Below are 23,951 nucleotides of genomic sequence, written 5' to 3'. Positions count from 1 at the left end.
TTTTATTAATAATACCAATGTAAAATTATTTTATCTATTTGATCTACACAAGTATAACTATTGTTCAACATATGTGTAGAACTTAAGTTATATATTTGTTAAACACTTGTCTTAAATTGTTTAAAAAATAAATTATAAAATATAATAAATATATTTTCGTTATAAATTATGTGTATTCAATATAATTTTAACTATTTTTTTAATAAACGATGTTGAACCAAAGTTATATATAAGTTGGGAGGTGGATTTACACGTTAAGACTGAATCTCATCTTGTATATATAATATTGCACATGTGGATGACCTTGGATAAAATCTTGATATTAGACTATTTTCTCATATAATGTATAAGGATATATTTGTAAATATATAAAATATGATCGAATTTACAAATACACCCTTAAAATTTTACATGTAAAATTCTTCGATCTCGGGATTGTCACGTGAGGATGACTCAGACCCATCTTTCTCACGTACATGTGTATGTATGTATGTATGTATATATGTATGTATATATATATGTATGTTTGTTTGTATTATGTATGTATGTATGTATGTATGTATGTTGTGTGTATGTTGTGTGTGTATGTTATGTGTGTGTATTATGTAATCATATCAAATTTGGTGAAGACTAATTTCAAATTTTGAGTATTTTTTAAAAACCGAGTTAAATTCGAAAAATAATAACCTATCACCGATCAAATTAGTAAGTTTGATACCTATTAGTTATTAACTTGATTTTACAAAAAAGAGTCTCAAACACATCAATCCTTATCTATATAGTATTTACAAAAATTTGTCGTATTTGTAAGATACTTTTATCGAGATCGTAATTTTGAACCTATAAAACTGGATAATGACGATTACTTTATGCTGGATCACATTGTCAAATTTCGAGTATCTTTTAAAAAATAAGTGAATTACTAATTTTGAATTCGAAATAAGCTGAAGTTTAATGGCTCTTTATACCCGTGAATGTTTATTTATTTTTAATTTTTTTTAAAAAATATAATACTATGTATATTTTAATTATGTATTCATTAACACATTTATAATTACTTAAAACTTATAATTTTTTAATAAAAAGTTATTGTATTTTTATCAAATATAAAGAGTTTATGATCAAAAAATTGAATTTTATGTCTCACTAACTTTTAAGAGTAATTAGACATTTTACGAATAACAAAATGTCACAAAATTTTGAGGTAACAATAAGTCTCGATCACACGTACTTATATTATATGCATGGTTAAAGACTAATGTGAATAAGTGGCAGAGTGGTAAGTTGATTGCTATTGTATCTTGAAAACATGGGTTCGATTCTCTTTAATAACAAGTTTTATACAATTTATGAAAAGAGAGGTAAATTAGATATTTTAAGTTGAATTTTATGTCTCACCAATTTCTAAGGGCAAATTAGACATTTTATAAAGAATAAAATGTCTCATGATTTTTGAGATAATAAAATGTCTCATCAATATTGCCCCATGTTTGGCTTCTAAGGGCAAATTAGACATTTTATAAAGAATAAAATGTCTCATGATTTTTGAGATAATAAAATGTCTCATCAATATTGCCCCATGTTTGGCTATTATTAACATAATAACTAGTATAAAAACCCGTGCAAGGCACGGGTTGTTTTCTAAAATTTGATCTTGAGTTATGAATTAATATCGTCATTTAAATCATTTAGAATTTTATCGGTTATAATTTTAATCTTTTCTTATAATAATTAGATAATGTATTATAAATGACACACATGCAGTACACGTACCGGCACACACGTAAATTCAACTGAATTTATTAAATAATAGTTGGAATTTAATTGAATACATATAATTTAATCTTTCAATATCCTTTTAAAATTCATCAATATCAAATTAGAGCACAAAGATATGAAAATTTTATTTATTTAATATAGAATGTGTAAAACCGTTGTTAAAATTTTGTTAAATATATATTTCATACTTTTGAACTATCCGTCTAAGGTTCATCAATATTAAATTTGGTTATGCAAAAAGGAAATATTATTAATTTAATATAATTTTATTAATAATACCAATGTAAAATTATTTTATCTATTTGATCTACACAAGTATAACTATTGTTCAACATATGTGTAGAACTTAAGTTATATATTTGTTAAACACTTGTCTTAAATTGTTTAAAAAATAAATTATAAAATGTAATAAATTTATTTTCGTTATAAATTAAGCGTATTCAATATAATTTTAACTATTTTTTAAATAAACGATGTTGAACCAAAGTTATATATGAGTTGGGAGGTGGATTTACACGTTAAGACTGTTTGTACCGAATCTCATCTTGTATATATAATATTGCACATGTGGACGACCTTGGATAAAATCTTGATATTAGACTATTTTCTCATATAATGTATAAGGATATATTTGTAAATATATAAAATATGATCGAATTTACAAATATACCCTTAAAATTTTACATGTAAAATTCTTCGATCTCGGGATTGTCACGTGAGGATGACTCAGACCCATCTTTCTCACGTACATGTGTATGTATGTATGTATATATGTATATATGTATGTATGTATGTATTTATGTATGTATGTATATATATATATATGTATATATGTATGTATGTATTTATGTATGTATGTATATATGTATGTTTGTTTGTATGTATGTATGTGTGTATGTTGTGTGTATGTTGTGTGTGTATGTTATGTGTGTGTATTATATAATCATATCAAATTTGGTGACGACTAATTTCAAATTTTGAGTATTTTTTAAAAACCGAGTTAAGTCCGAAAAATAATAACCTATCACCGATCAAGTTAGTAAGTTTGATACCCATTAGTTATTAACTTGATTTTACAAAAAAGAGTCTCAAACACATCAATCCTTATCTATATAGCATTTACAAAAATTTGTCGTATTTGTAAGATGCTTTTATCGAGATCGTAATTTTGAACCTATAAAACTGGATAATGACGATTACTTTATGCTGGATCACATTGTCAAATTTCGAGTATCTTTTAAAAAATAAGTGAAGTACTAATTTTGAATTCGAAATAAGCTGAAGTTTAATGGCTCTTTATACCCGTGAATGTTTATTTATTTTTAAATATTTTTAAAAAATATAATAATATGTATATTTTAATTATGTATTCATTAACACATTTATAATTACTTAAAACTTATAATTTTTTAATAAAAAGTTATTGTATTTTTATCAAATATAAAGAGTTTATGATCAAAAAATTGAATTTTATGTCTCACTAACTTTTAAGAGTAAATAGACATTTTACGAATAACAAAATGTCTCAAAATTTTGAGGTAACAATAAGTCTCGATCACACGTACTTATATTATATGCATGGTGAAAGACTAATGCAAATAAGTGGCAGAGTGGTAAGTTGATTGCTATTGTAAATTGAAAACCTGGGTTCGATTCCCTTTAATAACAAGTTTTATACAATTTATGAAAAGAGAGGTAAATTAGATATTTTAAGTTGAATTTTATGTCTCACCAATTTCTAAGGGCAAATTAGACATTTTACAAAGAATAAAATGTCTCATGATTTTTGAGATAATAAAATGTCTCATCAATATTGCCCCATGTTGGGCTATTATTAATACTAGCATGAAAACCCGTGCGAGGCACGGGTCATGTTCTAGTATAAATTTTAAATTTTCGAGATTTTGTGGTGTGTGCGATATTCATTATTTCGTGATGAATATGTTATATTTTAGCTATATAATTACCTAGTTATAGATGAAAACTATCCATAATCGAAATATTTTTTGTTTTGCGAAATGAGTAGTGTAGATACTTAATAGTTTACAAGATTGTGCACAATGTTTATAAACCGACTTACTTGTGTTTCTGGTCCATGTTTGCAAAGAGTCACATAGATAACAAAACTGTGGACAAATTTTTTTTTTATGTACCCAATTTATAAAAGTAGAGTTTTTTTTCAGCTTACATAGTTTCATCCATACATAACAGCTCTTGTGTGAAATATTTATATGTGATTTTGGTTTGAAATGTATATTGGTACATGATGGTCTATCTGTCAAATTTTCTTCTCTATAATTGTGTTGATGTGTCCCTAATGCTCTTCATCGATTCAACATATGTGGGAATGTTGTTTGCAATTCACTAAAAGTATGCGCTACTTTATACTCTAATCTAACTTGCTTGTTTTATTTTAAATCATAAAGTAATATAATATAATTTGAATAAATAAATACAAAAAAAATGTTGTGTTTAAATATTTTTGATAAGTTATAATAATTAAAATACCAAATATTTCTATAATACGCGACGCGCGCACACACGTATCACGTGTATGAGTGGAAATATAAGATTAGGTGGGCGCGTGATCTGATTTTCATATGTAGTAGTTTATTATTATTATTTAACACTACTTTGAAATATAATCCATCTATATATTATATATAATTTATTCATACTATAATGTGAAATGATATATTATAATTCGAATTAAGATATGTAAAACTAAAATTATGATAAAAAATTATTAATAAATCATAACAATAATACCAAATATTATTTCATTCACGCGGCACATACACATACCTACCATGTGTATGATTGAAAACACAAGTAAAGTAATTTTCAGTGCAATTATTTATGTATAGTAAATTTTCATTATTATTTTATTTTTACACTAAATTAAATAATTTAGAATTTTATAAAGAGACCTTATATGATACATAATATATTACAATATGAATCAATAAGTATACAAATTTGATCAATATTAAAATATGTTAATAGAAACACAATAATTAAACTATCAAAAATTTCTTCATTCATGCAATATGCACACTCTTATAATTTGTGATATAAAACACAAATGAGTGATTTTCAATTGGTAAGAAAATGTCTAAATTAATGTATATACTCAATTTTGAAAGCCCTAAATATTAATTATATTTTATAAAAGTAAGCACAATGATAAGTTTGTCATTATATTTTAATTCATGCGACACTCATACACACATGTAATTTGCATGATTAAAAACACATGTGAGTGTTTGGTTTAGTGGTAGGAGATGTGCAATCTAGTATATAGATTCAAGTTCGAATCCATTTAAATAATTTTTTTTTAAAAAAATTGTAAGTCTAATGAAAATTTAGACATTTTAAACTGAATAACTTATCTTAATATTTATATGGAATAAAATGTCTCTTGAACAAATAGCCCCATGTTGGGCTATCACAGGTCATTATCTAATAATATTTTAGAATACATAGCGTATAATTTTAAAAAATTTAGTTTGTGCCGATTTTGTTAGAAATAAAGTATATAGCCACTAATAATTTAAAATAAAGTGTACGAAAAATATCAGTGGAAACAACTTATTCTCAATCATTTTCTAGTCCGTTGACTAAATTCGAAAGTAAAAAAAATACATTTTAGCTTGATAAAGCTCTGACATCATTTGTGAAAAATGGTCAAATTTTGAGTATTTTTTAGAAATTAAGTGACATTCTGATGTTGAGTTCAGAATAAGCTCAAATATATTAGTCCAAATAGAATTTTGAAATAGTTTTACCCATAAGTACACATAATAGTACTCGGTTTATCTAATTATTGTTGACTTTTATAACTTTACAGTCAATTTGATTAAATGACTAAAATAGAAAATATAAATAAATAAAAAATTTGGAGAAAAATATCCCAAAGTACGTACTTAAAAGAGTTATATGAGCATGTAGTGGATTTTTAATAGTCTAATTTTTTTAATCAAATTCTGTAATCATAAAAATATCCATGTATTTAGGAGCATTAAGCCTTGAAAATATTCGTTAGTCACAATATATATAATTTCAAATATTAATTTTTTCGAGACACACAATCAGATCTAATATGTGTATGATTAACAATATATATGGTTGCGTGACTTAGTGGTATTATGTTGTATAGAGTATTTTTAAGATCGGGTTCGATTTCCACTAAAAGCATGACAAATATAAAAAAGACAGATAATTAAAAATTATTCGTTAGTCACAGTAAATATAATACTAAATATTAACTTATTCAAGACACACAAACATATCTAATATCTATATGATTAACAACTCATATGATTTAGTACCTTAGTGGTATGCTGTTGTATAGAGTATTTGCAAGACCAGAGTTTGATTCCCATCAAAATCATTTTTTTATAAATGGTTACTATAAGGGCAATTTAAACTTTTCAAGTTAAATAAAATGACTCACCATTTAAATTGAATAAAATGTCTCACAAATACCCTATGTTGGGCTAAGCATAGCAAATGTAAAAAAAGATAGATAATTAAAAATTATTCATTAATCATAGTAGATATAATACTAAATATTAATTTTTTCAAGACACACAAACATATCTAATATGTATATGATTGACAACTCATATGATTTAGTACCTCAGTGGTATGCTCTTATATAGAATATTTGCAAAACCAGGATTCGATTCCCACCAAAAGCATTTTTTTATAAATGGTAACTATAAGGGCAATTTAGACATTTTAAGCTAAATAAAATGTCTCACCAATTAAATTGAATAAAATGTCTCACCAATGCCTTATGTTGGGCTATTATATATATAAATATATATAATAATAATAATGTAAAAAAAAATAGATAATTAAAATTATTCATTAATCATAGTAGATATAATACTAAATATTAATTTTTTCAAGACACACAAACATATCTAATATGTATATGATTGACAACTCATATGATTTAGTACCTTAGTGGTATGCTCTTATATAGAATATTTGCAAAACCAGGATTCGATTCCCACCAAAAGCTAAATATTAATTTTTTCAAGACACACAAACATATCTAATATGTATATGATTGACAACTCATATGATTTAATACCTCAGTGGTATGCTCTTATATAGAATATTTGCAAAACCAGGATTCGATTCCCACCAAAAGCATTTTTTTATAAATGATAACTATAAGGGCAATTTAGACATTTTAAGCTAAATAAATGTCTCTCCAATTAAATTGAATAAAATATCTCACCAATGCCTTATGTTGGGCTATTATATATATATATATTAATTAATAATATATATAATAATAATAATGTAAAAAAAGATAGATAATTAAAAATTATTCATTAATCATAGTAGATATAATACTAAATATTAATTTTTTCAAGACACACAAACATATCTAATATGTATATGATTGACAACTCATATGATTTAGTACCTCAGTGGTATGCTCTTATATAGAATATTTGCAAAACCAGGATTCGATTCCCACCAAAAGCATTTTTTTATAAATGGTAACTATAAGGGCAATTTAGACATTTCAAGCTAAATAAAATGTCTCACCGATTAAATTGAATAAAATATCTCACCAATGCCTTATGTTGGGCTATTATATATATATATATATATAAATATAAATAATAATAATAATAATAAATAGATTAATCTAATTTGACTAGAGTTTTAATATTCCTAAACACGATTGCTAAAATGTCAAAAATTACTAATTAATTAGGACCTCATGGAGTCGGTCACTAACCTTGAACAACTATTATCTTGGCAAACATGAGTTACAATATACACAAAAAATAATAATATACATAAAAAATAAAATGTAAAATAAAAAAGTAAATAAAATGTTAAGGCTCAGATCCAAATGCAAGGGTACGCAGAGAGTGTGACACGCCATGGCTGCAACCACCGGTTGCATGTTATCCGGGTCGGATCACATGCCATCCGGGTTGCCCCGCCAAGATACATGACCCATCAACACTGCCCCCAATTAGCTCAAGAAAATTCAATTAATTATCATCACAGCCTTCGAGTATTTATTAATTTATCGAGGTTTTACTGTACTACTACAAATCCAAGTCACGAGGACTCGAAAATTAGGGTTTAGGGTTTAGGATTCAAGGTCCCGGGTTCGATCCACGCAACCGACAGAGGAAAGAGCAAGTCCAAGAGACTCTGCATATAGTTTAGACATAGATAGATAAATATATATATATATAGATTGAGATTGAGAGAGAGAGAGAGAGAGAGAGAGAGAGAGAGAAGGGGGTTGTTGAGTTTGAGAGTGGTGAAAATGGAAATCACTGGGCTCTTGTGCAGAGGGGCTACTACCCCCTTTGTGAATTATCCATCTCTCTGCTTTGAGCCCTCTTTCTCTCCTTGAGCTATTTGTTTTTCACCACCATTCCCTTCTTTTCGTTCATTTCCTTCTCATTTATATTAACTTGTTCCCTGCCTAAATTTCCATTTTGCCCTTGGGATTTTTAATATTTACTTGGTGATTAGGCCTTAGTTTACTATGGCTCTGGGTTTTTTGGTCAATTGCTACTTGGGTATGACTGTGCATAACGCATAAGTCATAAGCCAATCGCTCAAAGTATTTTATGATTATTTGTTTTCATTTTAAGTTTAATTTACAGGAGATGAAGGTTCTTTTAGAGAAAATGCCCAAAATGGCACATATATATGTCCCTATTTCCAAAATAACACGCTCTAAAAACACGGCCCTCCCTGGCACTTAGATAACATAAATAATAGTACTAACGTTACACTAAACATATATAAATTCACCATTTTCCGATACAGCTAATAGACTAATACAAGTCGAGGCCCATTAAAGAGACAGCCCTCTTATCTTATCCTCAACCACAATCATCGTCTTCCTCTCTGATACAGTGATACATACACACACATGTAAATATACATGGCGATGATGGTATATTAACGATTTTTAAACATACGTTTTGGCTCCTTACGCGATACATACGGTTTCTTCCCAAACCCAGATGCACCAACAAAATGAACACAAGTAAACTTGCGTTTGATTCAAACGAGGAATGATTATGCGTTTTTAGGTTTCCATACAAACGTCATTAAATTTTACGTTTTAGGCAAAACGATTGTTATAAATGCGTTTTCGTTCTCCACGCATTATATAGATACGTTTTCAGTACAAACTCAATAGATTTTTTTCTCACGCGTACATAAAGATTGCGTTTACAGTGATTGTGGAAAAAGAAATCCTACAAATTTGGGTAACGCATTGTTCGGTAGCGTGAAACTAATAAACGCAAGGTTTATAGGCGTCATGTATGTGCCATTGATTGGTCAGGTTCTGATGCTGTGCTCTTTTAAGTATTCCTCTTTTAAAATGTGCTATTTTGGCCCATCACCCGTTGTTTTAGAGAAAAAATTATTTAAAAAAAATAAAAAATAAGCCAAATAAACTCTGCATTTGTTTGCTGGGTATTGTATTTTATTATTCAAAGGTTTCAATTTTTTTGTTAGATTTGAATTATTAATTTTTGATATTTAGTAATTGGACAGGTCCACTAAGCTAGCAGATATTGAGCAATTGTCGATGAAATTGTTAACAATGTGGACAATTTGTGGCTTGTTTGGGGGTGTCTCTTGACAAGTCTCGATCCGTCTGAGTTTGTTTTCTCCAGGAAAGCTCCAAGTGCCGCTTACTCTGGTGTTTGCAAGACAATGCCAGAAGAGTAATTTTGGCTAAGCGATACCTCCAGCGTGAGAACAAGATTGAAACTTTGGAGAAGATAAGATAGAAATAGGTGAAGGATCATGACCTCTGTCTCCATGTTATGACATGTGCAAATATCTAGCAGTGTAACGGTATGAAGTCGAGAAGAGATAATTTATTATTCGGACAATGACTTAATTTAGTGGTAAGATGACTTTGGTCCGTCCTTAGACTCTTGCCAACTTAAATTCTGCTTTTTTGGGTTGAAAATCATCAAGCAGTAGAATATTGCTAGATTTCACATGTCTCGATTGCTTGAAGACTTGAATTGCTTATGGTCTTACAATACTACAGGTACCTATCTCTTTAATCCTTGTTAAATTCAGGGATCCATCTCTATGCTTAAATTTATAAGTAGCATGACGTTAGAGCTATCTGCTATTCGACAATGCAGTACTATTGTGATTTTACTGTCAGAAGTCGAGTTGGTTTGTACTTGTCACATGCCATCGAACAGACCTTCCATGGCAATTGTGCATATCCCGCAGATCATCAGAGCCTTGTTTACATTAGAAAACCCAAATACATAAAAACAGCCCATATAATTATGTAAAGATTTTTCTTCTGCCCCACGCTAATCATCACTACATTATTTGTTATCAGAGCATATCAAATCTTGAGGTATCAGCTCAGGGTCTTGGTTGCATGGGCATGTCCTACTTCTATGGGCAGCCCAAACCTGATTCTGACACTTCAGATTCGAGTCATTCACCATGCTGTTCAAGCTGGTGTCACTCTACTTGGCACTTCAGATTTCTATGGACCTCACACCAACGAGATCCTCATTTCTAAGGTCTGTCGTTTGACATATGTTTAAATGAAATCCTGTGTTTCAAATCGTGTATAGGATTTTTTTAGTGAGATTGTGTGCGAATGTAGGCATTAAAGGACGGTGTTAGGGACAAAGTTCAATTGGCTACCAAGTTTGGGATCAGGATGGATGGAGAAATCATAGTAGTTCAGGGTGACCCAGAGTACGTACGGGCCTTCTGTGAAGCTAGCTTGAAGAGGCTTGAGATTGATTGTATTGATTTATACTATCAGCACCGAATTGACTCTCAAGTGCCAATTGAAGTCACGGTATGTCAACACTTACTAGTTGTGTCTTTCAGCTGAAAAAATGGCTATTGTTCAGACCTAAAATCACTTCTCCACAATTTGATTAAATTAATAAATCCCATTTGGAAATCAATAGGAGACAATTAATAGATGTATCTACCAGCATGTAAAGTTTCAATTTATTGTAAAACACTTTTAACTTTAAAAGACTATCTCTGAGAGGCTTAGGCAAGTAGTAATTCATAATACTATCATCAAATCAATTTAACTATGATGTTCAACTCTTTTGGGGAGGAGAGTTGTCCGGATTGTCCTCACAAGTCAACTAGAATTAACCATACTAGAAGTACTACTCTATTTACAGCTACAGTAGTATGTTGCTGCCAATAACCATAATAATGCAAATCGATGTAGATTTATGTGATAATAGTACCATAAGACATTATATGTTGTTATTTTCAATCCCTTTCCTCCTGTCTTGCCTTGAAAATGTGCATTTGTGTGGAAGATGGGAGGAGAATCAAAGAAACTGGTTGAAGAAGGTAAGATCAAGTATGCAGGGCTATCTGAGGCGTCTGCATCTACCATCCGAAATGAAGAGCTCATGCTGTTCATCCCATCACTTTCGTGCAGATGGAGTATTCTTTGTGGTCGAGGGGCGTGGAGGAAGATATAATTTCTACCTGCAGGTTTTGTACCTGTTTTAGATGATTCTTTGTTCCAACTATTATTTTAAATTTTTTTACTAAGCGTACTTTACCGTTTTGTATTTATTCAGAGAACTAGGCGTCGGGATTGTTGCATATAATCCTTTGGGGCGGGGATTCTTGTCTGGAGGTTCAAATTTGGTTGACAGCTTGTCAAAAAATGACTACAGAAACAAAGGTAGTTTTCTCTATTATATGAAGCTTGATCTCCAATTTATAAGTGGTAAATTCAAGCTCGTTTTTTAATTAGCAAAAAAAAACAAACAAGTTTACCGAACAAATTGGTCATATTTTAGGGCACTAAAGCATTTGTGAAGAACTAAATATAACTGTCTGAAACTCCTGTGTCAAAGAAACCTAGGCAATCTGATTTGGTTTAGAATCTTTGGCTGCTAGTAACTACTTTCGTAGTGCTAGTATAAAAAAATTGATCTAAGCCCGTGTTCAAGAGAATGAATGTAAAGTTGCAATTGCTTAACATGCTTCAAACTATATATCTGTTGTATATGAGTCCTGGCTCGTTCTCATGTCTTCGATTGTTTTTAATATCTTTTTCTTTCTTTGTAGGATCTACTAAGGTTCCAAGAGGAAAATCGAGAGCATAATAAAATCTTATCCGATCGAGTGAATGCAATTGCAGTAAAAAAAGGGTGTACTCCATCACAGCTAGCACTGGCTTGGATTCATCATCAGGGAACAGATGTGAGTCCCATTCCTGGAACCACAGAGATTGAAAATTTTGACCAGAATATCGGGGCTTTAAATGTTAAGCTAACAGCTGATGAAATGGCTGAACTCGAAACCATTGCTAATTCTGCCAAGGGTGAAAGATACCGGAGCAGCCTCCTATCTGAACTCAGACACTCCACCCTTGTCATCGTGGAAAGCTGAATGAATACTGAATATGTCGCGTTTTTTGCTTTGAGTCTATTCTCTTCTTCTCTCATGGAGAAGTTGCTATGTATATGCATGTGAAGGATTTTCTTAATATGCGAATTATTATCTTCTTCTTTTATGGAGAAGTTGCTATGTGTTTGTGTTTCAAGGATTTTTTTAATATGCAATTTTTTGTACTAAAAAGCTATTCCCTTCTTGTTATATAGATAACTTGCTATGTCTTCATGTTCGAAAAAATTCAACCACTGTAATGCATGCTACTAAAAGGCTTGCTCGTTTTACCTTTGAAATTTGAATAACAAGCTTGTATGAAATGTTTAAAAGTTAGAAGCTGTTACTTGTTTCAGTGTAGTTAATTTTTGAACTGAAATTGACTACTATGGAAGCGTATAATTTGGTGAAAATCGCCACAATGGATAAAGATTCATGAGGTTCTCGGTATTACATCCCAGACTAACATGGTAGGGGCCTGTGGATAAGAAATGAACCAGACGGAGACATAGGTCTACTTAAAGCATGAGAACAAGGACCTAAAATCCAAGATTTAAAGCTCTCGTGTGGTGTTGTCTTCCGTTTTCAAATGCTATTTTTCGATGCTGGTAAACTGTATGCCAACCCTATAGGAATTAAAGCTCTCGTGTGATTGAAGGCAGGAAGCACCAAGTGTTGCTTTTGTGATTGAAAGGGAAGACTACACAGAAGCATGTGCAGGATGCTGAGTTGCATTCTTCGTATTTAACAATGAGTCAAGGTTTGAAGCTGGTTGCAGCTGTAAATTAAGGCTAGTATTGTTGTTGCTATTCGAGGCCTTGGGCATCACATACCAAAGAGTTCAATACTTTCATCAACAAAGAGTTGTTGGCCTTTCTCTAGTATGGTTTTCCGAGTTCTCCCAACTCGAAAATGGCAACTGAATCTTCTGATCCAACCGATATAGGTGCACTAATGAAAATCTTGAGGCTCTCTTAAATCGTGCTGACACTTTTGTGGAGGTCAGTGTTTGTGGTGGAGGGGAGCATGTGCTTGCTTCTGCAGGTGAAGTTCATCTCTCAACCTCTTGAATCACAAAAATCCAAATCACTAGTAAATCAAAGGTTGTCAATTAACTGGGAGTACTGACTTTGTAGAGAAAACAACTAAATGACAGGTGTGTTGTCTATGCAAGTTATCAAGATTTTTTTTTCTAAAATATATTCTAATTATATAATAATAAATTTAATTTTACATTTTATTTATTCTTTAATATGGACTTTTAATTGGTGCCTAACTTGCATATAGCCACTTTTATTTTAAAAGCATGTTATAAAATTTAGTACTACATTCAAAGGAAGAAATTTCCCCGACAGTGACAAAAAGAAGAGAGAAATTTCCAATTCTCCTTTATCTTCTAGCTCCAACTTAAATATCTATATTATATATTGATTAATAATCAAAATATCCAACAATTGTAGCGTTCATTACAAATGTTTTAAAAAATTATTTTGAAAAATCATAATTATTTTTCAATCCTATATCACACCAATTATTAAACGACTTATTTAAACAAATTATCTGATTTAATTAATAAAATATTAACTCTTATTGTAATAAAAATTCATAATGAACGATAATGATTTCGTTTCAATCGTACATCAAGCCAATTATTAAATTACTTATTTAAGCAAATAATTTGATTTGATTAATAAAATATTAACTCTTATCATTATTGCTACAATAATATTTTTTTAGGAAGACTTTTCATGACATTTTTTTGCTTAGTAGTAGTAGTTGTTAATTGTTACACGTGATACAGGTTGTTAATTTTTACCATTAGTACTAACTTTTTCCATAATGTAAAGTGTAAACCCAAGAGGTTACGAGGACCGAGTAGTAATATATGGCTGTAAAGGCATAGTCGTCATCGCCGTAACTAATCTCACTAATCACCAGGGCCTCGCCCCCTCCTGCAAGCAAATTAACCCCCCAAACTCCCCCATTTGCACCGCCTGACTATTCTTCAATCTCTCTCCCTCTTTCTCTCTCTCTCAATCAAATCTCTCCCAGAGAGATTTTCAATATTACACACGGAGAGTTATGTCACTGTTTCGGGGATTATCTCGGATATCGAGGTCGAGCTATAACCAGTGTAGATGGATATACTCGCTGCCACGTCATCAACAACAGCATCAACAACAAATTTACTCCCATTCTAATCACTTTGTATCTCACTTTGATTCCAATCACAAGGTAAACTCATTCTTTGCTTCTTCTTCAAGTCATCATGTACTCTATTCAAATCACCTATTTGATTCGATTTATGTTGTTTTTGCTACTTTTTTTTTTATTCTATGCCTGTTTTATATGCTCTACACTCTTGCTTGTCTCGCTTTTATGTCGATAGCTTGTATTCGGTTTCGTTGAGCTCATTGAGGAATTTTATCAAACACTTGGTTTGGCGTACTTTAGTGTGTAGTACCAAATTGGACCTATTTTACGATTCCTTGTGGTTATAGTTTTAGGTTTCCCGTAAGGAGGATCACAAAAAAAAGAGATTATTTGTGCGTGCCAGTGGAGATAAGTAACTTGGGTTGGACTCTGGAATTTACTTGCTTAGATTTTAATATGGAAAAGAAAAATAGCGAGTTATTGAAAGCAATCACAAGCTCTCAATCATATAAAAGGCTTGTTTAGTTATTTGTGCAATTCTGAATGTAAATTAAGATCGTACAGTTACCATTGCTCCAATGCATGCTGTTGCGTTAGTGTTATAGACTTATTGTAAATGAAGTGTTCTTTCTGATGTGCCTGTGTTTAACGTGAACCTTAGATTACCTCCCTTCCTCATGCAATATTGCTGGATACTACATTTAATCTTACGAAGAAACCACCTAGACTGGTTGTTTACAATAACTGTATACATAATTGCCATTGTTTCTGGTGATTAGTAGGTTCTGGGTTGCAGAATAATTTATTCATGGATTTCGGGCACCTTCAATAGTATTGGGCAACAAGTGCAATATCAGAGCAGCTCCATGGTTGATTCAACTGTAAATTCTCATCTTCCTATTTACTCTTCTGCATTTATTGCTGCCAGTATGCCATTGTTTTTATCAATTCAGGAAATAGTTCTTGAGCTGTTGCCATTTCCTAATTATTGTGATTTCCCAGTGGAATTAGCTTCTCTTGTTACAGTCCTAAGAAAGTAATATGACAAATTTGTACCAGTCCTTTTAACTAGTTCTTCCTTTTGATATACATGAATGAGATTTGGTGCTTATCTTGATTATAAATTAGTCGTTGTCCCAGTGAAAGGAAAATATATATTGATAATACGCCTTTCTCTTTCTGTTCACCCAGTTTATATATAGATGCTACCTAATTTTTATCTGTTAAATGTTCTCATATATTCATTTTGTGCAAGTGCAAAAAAATTATATTAACTCTCATATCTACTTTACCATTTGACTGTTTTGTTCCTTCTCTTTATGCATCTAAGTTTTAGGCCTAACTATAATCTCCCTTGATTATTATACATAGATTACAAAGATCTTCATTAATTATCAATCAGAGAACTTACTAAAATAAAATACAGCCTAATCATTCTGGAAGAAGAGAGGACAAACCTTGCCGCTCTCTGGCTGCTCCAACTGTATAAAAAAATAATTCCCATCTCCTTGATCTCCTTGTGCGTGTCTAGCTAAATTTATAAGCAGTAAAATTTTACCTATAAGCTTAAAATTTTGAATAATGAGCCTGTTTGGCAATTGCGTAAAAGTGTCACTTCTAAGTTGATAAGTTATAAGTAAAGACTATGTGCTTTATAGAGTATATTGTCTCATTTTATTTTGTAATTAGACTGCAATATTTGTAACTTTTAATATAATTGTCATTTATTTTGATTTTACTATATCCATTTTACTGACCGAACCGATAATAACTTGCAAGTGAAAAAATTAAATTCAGTTTATTAAAAAAACAGCTTCTATGTTGCAAACAAATTTTTTAAGATAAACTTGATGGCCTTCAGTGATTTTTTTTAATTGTTAAAATGATAATTGTACATCTTATTCATTGTTGCATGTTTAAATTTTTTTCTTTTACGTACTTGTGTTGTTTTTTGTCAAGACATACCTGCATTGTTGTCACAGACAATTCTCTATCTTCAATATAGGAACAAGTGGACCCTTTTTCTATAGTTGCCGATGAACTATCTATTCTAGCTGAGAGGTTGCGGTCAATGGTAGTGGCTGAGGTATAAGACTAATGTTTATTGTTTTATCTATTTATTCTTTTTCACCACATATAAGCATCTCGTAGCATTGTAAAGCAATGTAAAGTATTGTAGAAAAAAGAATTATGTTGTAGTTTCTGAAATTCAACCCTTCTAAATTGTATGCGGATGTGTTGGCAGCACACTCCCTGGTCAATCACGTGTTTGACCGACGTGTAATCTTGGAAGGGAGAGTGGAGATATAATAATTGATGTCATTTCAAAATTGTTTTCCCACAGGTCCCCAAGCTTGCCTCAGCTGCTGAGTATTTCTTCAAACTGGGTGTTGAAGGAAAGAGGTTTCGACCAACGGTATTATTCATACTGCTCAAATCTGTTGTAGATATCGACACTTTGATTCATACCCATGGTGTTATATATATCTACACACACAAACATATATATATATATATGTATGTATGTACTTAGGCAAGTCCCCTAACTACATACTTAGGGGACTTACCTAAGTAAATAATATAAATTAATGGAATTTGTAATAATATGTTCAAAATAAGTTATTATGGAATGCCCCTTGTATTCACAGTAGAAATCTATTGTAATCTCACATAACTAAGATGAGTACATACTTAGAAGCATCAAGCCCATAATCTTATGTTTCCCTTATGGCGGGAAGAATGTATAACTGTGTAAACTACTTGGGAAGTAATTTATGAACACTAGTCTTTTTTTAGAAAACAACAGTAAATACCGTGAACCCAAAGTTTCAGAGGGAAGATAATGAAGATCTTCTGTTTCCTGATGACTCTCGAATTAATGAAGTGCCGTAGTGGAGCAGGAATAGTGTGACAGTAGTTAATTAAGAGGAAGAATAAATAAAATGTACTTGGAGGTTTCTTAATGATCTAAGTGTATTTTATTCTCATTATATCATACCGGTCTCAGTTTATTGTTTATTTAGAGTTGATTTTTAAAATTACCATCAGAATGTATGTAGTCTGAAAAGTCAAAAAACAACCTCTTTGGCCCAGTAAGTTGTCACTTGTCTGGATATGAGGTTAGATATTTTGCTCAACATCTAATTAGTGTATGGCATTCAATTTTATAGAAAAATAAAAGACAAATAGGAACACTTTTTGTTGCCACCTCATGCAATGATATTGAAGGCAAAAAGGATTAGTACTATAAACCAACAAAAGATTTCATCAATATGGTTTTCTAATAGTTCAAAATTGTTTTCCCTCAACTAATTGAGAATGAATTTCACTCACGTAAATTTTTCAATACTACAGTTTACAACTAATAGACTTTTTTATACCTTATTTTGAATAGTGTTTGAGGCATTGACCAATTTTATGGGACAACTAGTGATAGGTCTCATTTCCCGAAGACTTTAAAACCAGTATTGGGTGTTGATACATGATTTAGCATAATTAATATAGTTAATACGGGTGCTTGACACAACTAATAGACTATTACAACATTAATAGTTGTTACACTTGGAATTTGAGCAATTTGATGATCTTTAAAATTAGTGATCATTTAGTTGCGAGGATAGAGCTCTATAACTTCTACGGTTAAGCGTAAAACTGATATTGAAGAGTGCCATGCATGTTATAAAGATAAACTTGAATTTTTTTTCCTTTAGTGTATCTGCTTATGCATTATAGAACATTTTAGCTTCTTCCTATCAGAGAAGTTTTGAAATGTAAGTGTTTGTTTGAAATCGGGAATTGGTAGCATTATAGTAGTAGAATGGTGAATCGATGATGAAGATGATTGAAATGAATATACAGTTAAGAGCACTGCTGTTTTGGTGTTTTCCAAATTCATTAATAGATTGTCAAGTGTCTCTTAAACTGATATGTTTTTTGCAGAACCATTACTCTTGCCTTGCCCTTCTGCTTGAAAACTTTATTGTGTGGTCCTCATTTCAATATTGTTAACCGAAATCGATTTCTTGCAGGTTTTGTTGCTGATGGCAACAGCTTTGAATTTACCTATATCTGCTCCAGCTCTTGACAAGGGGGTTCATATGTTATCTACAGAATTACGTACAAGACAGCAGTGTATAGCTGAGATAACAGAGATGATCCATGTGAATTCTCTATAAATCTATCTTCTTACTTTTTCATTTTTCCTGTACAGAAATTTGGGGATTCCATATAGAAAATGTTTTTCTGAATATAAATTTGTTGCTGACAGATTATATCAATAAATTGTTCCGTGTCATGCAATAATTTGGGGGGAAAAGGAACATATTTAGGAGATAGATTGAGTACTTAATTGAGGTTTTTTCGTACAATGCACAAACATTAATTATGGATCTTTGTCACCTCTATCAGTTTGCTTTTCCTCATTAAGGCCTTCAACTTCGTTATTTGACTGCATAGGTAACTCATGAGAAAGGGAAGTTTTGGATGGAAAGTGTAGCAAGGACTTCGCAAGGAGTATTTTTAAGTATTTTCTTTTAATGGACTATTCCCTCCTGTTGTTAATTTATGACACTTGCTTCTCCATGCTTGTCATAGTCTATGTTACTCAAACTTCTTCTTTCATCCCTCCTTGACTAAAATGTGTACACTTTACTAATTGAAGACCGCATATTCCAAACATATAAAAAAAGAGAATGTGGAAAACGGATAACATAGGTCATAGTCAGAAGATAGACCCAAGTTTTTAGATGTACAGCTTAGCCGAAATTTGCTGGAGTTTTGGTTTAATGAGCGTTTATTTGTCCAAAAGGCAAGTATCTCGAAAATGAAGTATCTTTGATACCATAAAAGCAGTTCATTGGACGGACCAGCTGCTTCTCACATTTTTCCAAAGTCATTAGCTAGCATTTAAAACTCAGATTGAAGGATGAATTATTTTGACTTCTCTAAATCCTTATTTTAGTTGAGTACAGTGATTTTAGTACGATGTTAGAATATTGACAAGCTGTTGCTTTTATGGTAGCTGATTCTATTTTTTTAATCCTAGGTCGCCAGTCTTCTTCACGATGATGTACTAGATGATGCTGATACAAGACGTGGTATTGGTTCATTGAACGCTGTAATGGGGAACAAGGTATGAAATATCATTATTTAAAACACTTCGTACCTTTTTCATTGATGCTAGGCCCTTAATGTTTTATATATTTGCAATGGTGCTTCCAGCTAGCAGTATTGGCCGGAGATTTCTTGCTGTCCAGAGCATGTGTTGCACTTGCGTCTTTGAAGAACACAGAGGTATGACTTTAGCAGCCGTGTGTCACATTGGGATAGAATTACTAATCTTATGCTGGAATTTAGTCGAGGAGGAAGGATTATTTTTTTATTAGTTATATAATAGTTGATTGACAAAATTATAGGATAACAAATGAATCTGAGAAATCAAATGGAGATGATAAAAAAGCTTGTGCAGTCAAGAAAGTCGTAGCAGTCTTGTCTATTTTTACAGTAGCATCAGTTATAGGAAAACATAGGGTAAACTTATTAAGATGCTTTCTTAATCTTTTAATCTGGAAAAAGGATTTGATATGGATTCTTCTGCAAACTTTGGTACTCAGTAGTGTGTAAGAGGTAGTAATAATAAATGATTATAAGGTCGATATCCATATTACTTTCTGTGGTTGTTGCGTCTTGCATCTCAACCACGTTGATTAACCATATCACTTTTGCATTTAAAGACAGTGTTTATAAGATTCCATATTTTGAAATGCATAGTTCTTCTCTGATAATTTGTTTTTTAATTAGAATTGTTCCTTACAATTGATAAGAAGATCGCTTTGTTTTGTATTTTTTTTCTCTGGTGGGGGTAAAATTCTAGTTAAAAGTATGCACTCATTTGGTTCTTCTGTGCATGGAACTGTTTTATGCAGGTTGTGTCACTTCTAGCGACAGTAGTAGAGCATCTTGTTACAGGGGAGACCATGCAAATGACCACTACGTCGGAGCAACGCCTTAGGTATGCTGCTTCGTTTATGTTATTGATGTATCTTATGCTAGATGCTCTTAGATAAAGACACTCATGCTAGATGGCTAGATTCTATTAAATAAAACTTGCAAATTCCTTATTATCACTATGCATGACCCCAATTACACTGTTATCTTGTCAATGCATCTGAAATAAATTAAAAGTAATGCCTTGAAAACTATTGTAAGTGAATTGTGGACATCTTCAAATGTCTTGGTTCTTTCTTGTAGAATTCACTGGAAGTTACCTTTAATGTGCTTATCACTTATGGCCTATGTTATCTGACATGAAATGGCTTCAAAATTTGCTTGTAAAATAGAAAGCACTTTCATATGCCAAGCGGCACCTGTATCAATATGCTATCCATTGAAAGCCATGTTTTTCATTACTGTTTGACTCTGGCATACACTTAGTAATGTGCTTATTAGCTCCCGTGTTGAATTCTCGAACTTAAATTTGTACAAAGCTGTGTAAAAGCCTTCATTTATAGGACTTATACAATGTTATAGTAGATAGTTTCATTACTGCATGTTTAATGCTTTTCTAGGAATAATGATGTGAACTCATTTATTTTTCTGCAGTATGGAGTACTATCTGCAAAAGACATATTACAAGACTGCGTCACTGATTTCAAACAGCTGCAAAGCAATTGCACTTCTTGCAGGGCAGACATCTGAAGTTTCGATGTTGGCATTTGATTATGGAAAAAATCTCGTATGCAATCCATTCCTATTGCTGCTCCAATTCTGTAATTCACATCACTTCTGTATTGTGTTTGCCAAGTAGAAGTTATTGGAGTACATGAAAGCTCTCTGCTAAAGCACGAGTGACCATCACTTTACCCAAGGGTGTATAGTCAAGAATTGAGAGTTTAGAAGCAGATTAAACAGTGAACATCTTATAATAGTTTCAAAGTATAAATTTATTGATTTTCATTACAGATGATTTCTTAATAATTATGAAATAAAAGCATGAGGCTGCATCAGGCAGGCTGTCTTCCGCGTTCCAATTTAGTATTAGAACATTCCATCACTTCAGTACCATACTGCTGTGGTTAATCTATATTTTATGTACAATAATGTATTGGTCCATTAATATGTTTAGTAATCCATTTTGTGTCTTTTTCTTGCGAAGGGTCTGGCATTTCAATTAATAGACGACGTTCTTGATTTCACGGGGACATCATCTTCTCTGGGAAAGGGTTCCTTGTCTGATATACGCCATGTAATCATTCTTTTATTTTTTGTTGAAAGTTGTATATGTTCACAGTTTGATTCTTTATAAGCATGCCTGTATATAGTAGTTCAATGTAGTGGTATTTTTTGTATTCCCACTAGTTCAGTGTCTTTTTAGAGTCCCGTTATATATACAAATGCTTTTTAAGCAAGTAAACACTTGATACTGTGCTAGATTGCTTACTTTCTTCTCAATGAAAGCTGCATCTTTGTATGCTTGCATAGTAATCTGGTGGAACTATGCAGGGTATCGTGACTGCTCCAATATTGTTTGCGATCGAGGAGTTTCCAGAATTGCGTCCAGTTGTTGATCGGGGATTGGACAAACCTGGAGATGTAGATCTTGTAAGTGCTTGGTATTCTTTAGAGAAACTGTATTTTACCTTGTTATTAAATCTCTGCATTTGAGCTAGGACATTCCTGTAGTTATATAGATAAGATTAAGGGGTCTTTATGTGTTTGTCTTGGATTGGGGACTCCAAAGATACTGCTTCACCTCTCTATTTTAGATCTCACTCCAGCTTCAGTTTTCTTTTCATTTTTTACTTGGTATACGCGTAACACCTGTAGGAAATGTGCGTGCTTTCTTTAGCATAAGAATTTCCAAAGTTGAGGGTTAACTATGTTGGACTCACACATCCAGTAGTTCTTAAATGTCTTTATTCTCACAATCAACCTGTACTCTCTAAGAAATTGTCCATCTCCTTAGTGTTGTAGAATTTTGAATCGAAATTGACCTTTGGATGCTAGAGATGATATTTTTTTTTAAAATGTGAGTTCAAGTTTGAAGTCATGAGAAGTTTTTTAAAACACAAATGTGTATCAAGCGGTGATTTATTCTCGAGTTTCTCTAAGGGCTATATTTGTTGAGGAAATACCGTCACTTTTTTAAGGTTGTGACAAGAGTCAAGACGTAACTTGATATTACATAGTCGTATATATTTGAGACAAAAGCTTTTGTATATAAATTTGAAAAAAAAATCTACTGTTTTTTAATGTATATTGTGTGCTTCTTGACTAAATGAAAGGGCATTAATTGGGAATTGCAGGCTCTGGATTATCTAGGGAGGAGTCGTGGAATACAGAGGACACGGGAATTAGCACAAAAGCATGCCAATTTGGCATCAAGTGCAATTGATTCATTGCCGGACAATGATGATGAAGATGTTCAAATTTCAAGGCGGGCATTGGTAGAATTAACGCAAAGAGTCATCACCAGAAATAAATAAAAACAAATCAGAAAGCAAGTTCACAATGGCAATTGTATACGAAGAAGAATTTTGTTTAGCTTTACTACCAATGATTTTGTAAGGTGGCGCAAAGCATGCGCCAATATTATGATATAATTAAACATTGTTCCATCGGTGATCCATTTTTTTAATATTCAATAATTAGTTTAGAGAGGAACATACTTCTTTGAAATTCAAACTTTCTACTAGAGAATGCTTTGCCACAATCGTCTAGCCGCCATTAGCTATAAGCTATCAGTTCTACTGTGTACAGCAATTATGACCTTAAAGAAGCAACGGACAGAGTTAGATGTTGTGGAATGATACATCGTCCATGCATTAGTATTTAACACGATTTGAAAATTATTATCATTAAAGTCGAACTGAAAATTACTCTGTTATATAATTTTGTTGATGTTAACCCTTTCTAAAAAAAACTGTAATTCAGAATTTTATTTAGGTATATAAAGAACACTCTTATAGAAAGAACATAAAGAATGAATCTTACATAAAAACACATTCAGATTCTAAAGAACATAAAGAATGAATCTTACATAAAAACACATTCAGATTCTAATTTTCACATAAAAAAACTTTATTATGTATAATAATTTAATCAAAGCAAAAATTTGGATCAAATATAACATTATTACACGTAATTTTATTGTTACGAAAATATATAAAAGAATATATACTAGATTTTATGTTACACTTGATTTTTAATTTTAGATTAAATTCTATTTTATATTTGATATAAAAGCTTAATCGATATTAAGTTCTGTAATTCTAATCTTAACAAATCATTTTTTTATAAAAAATAAAATATTTTGATGATGTTATTTATTATTCTTTATAAAAGATGCTCTTTGGGGACAGTAACTCATTTACCAAATTTGTTTATTTAAGTTGCAATTTCTCTTTACAGTCCTCTCGCATCTTTCTCTAACCACAACCAAACATAAATGTAAATGTGATTCTGTAAACCTACTGCCCAGTAGGTTTGATTTGGACAAAAAATAAATTTGTACATAGGTAAAAGGAAGCATGTAAATTTAAAGATTATTACCTATTTCAGAAAAGGCTTGTCAAACACCGAAAATG

General features: G+C 31.4%; 1 protein-coding gene and 1 pseudogene across 2 annotated transcripts; both read left to right on the top strand.

Moving 5' to 3' along the window:
• Positions 1–9,918: 9,918 nt before the first annotated feature.
• On the top strand, positions 9,919–12,220 carry LOC141685350 (putative aldo-keto reductase 5; annotated as a pseudogene).
• A 1,876-nt stretch (positions 12,221–14,096) lies between these two features.
• Positions 14,097–23,032, top strand: LOC141706911 (solanesyl-diphosphate synthase 1, mitochondrial). 2 transcript variants are annotated; one of them, XM_074509798.1, is made up of 12 exons: positions 14,097–14,448; positions 15,150–15,248; positions 16,373–16,453; positions 16,712–16,783; positions 18,396–18,527; positions 19,412–19,498; positions 19,588–19,659; positions 20,292–20,377; positions 20,968–21,100; positions 21,521–21,610; positions 21,868–21,966; positions 22,671–23,032. In XM_074509798.1, exons 1-12 carry the CDS (start codon positions 14,296–14,298, stop codon positions 22,848–22,850), a joined length of 1,284 nt encoding a protein of 427 aa, XP_074365899.1. In that variant the 5' UTR covers positions 14,097–14,295; the 3' UTR covers positions 22,851–23,032. The 2 variants fall into 2 exon arrangements, with proteins under 2 accessions (XP_074365899.1, XP_074365900.1); XM_074509799.1 differs by having other exon boundaries at positions 14,312–14,448; positions 15,147–15,248.
• Positions 23,033–23,951: the final 919 nt, after the last annotated feature.

This window comes from Apium graveolens, chromosome 2 (assembly GCF_009905375.1).
Source record: "Apium graveolens cultivar Ventura chromosome 2, ASM990537v1, whole genome shotgun sequence".
In the NCBI taxonomy this organism is placed as follows: Eukaryota; Viridiplantae; Streptophyta; class Magnoliopsida; order Apiales; family Apiaceae; genus Apium; species Apium graveolens.
This window is presented reverse-complemented; position numbering and strand designations above follow the sequence as displayed.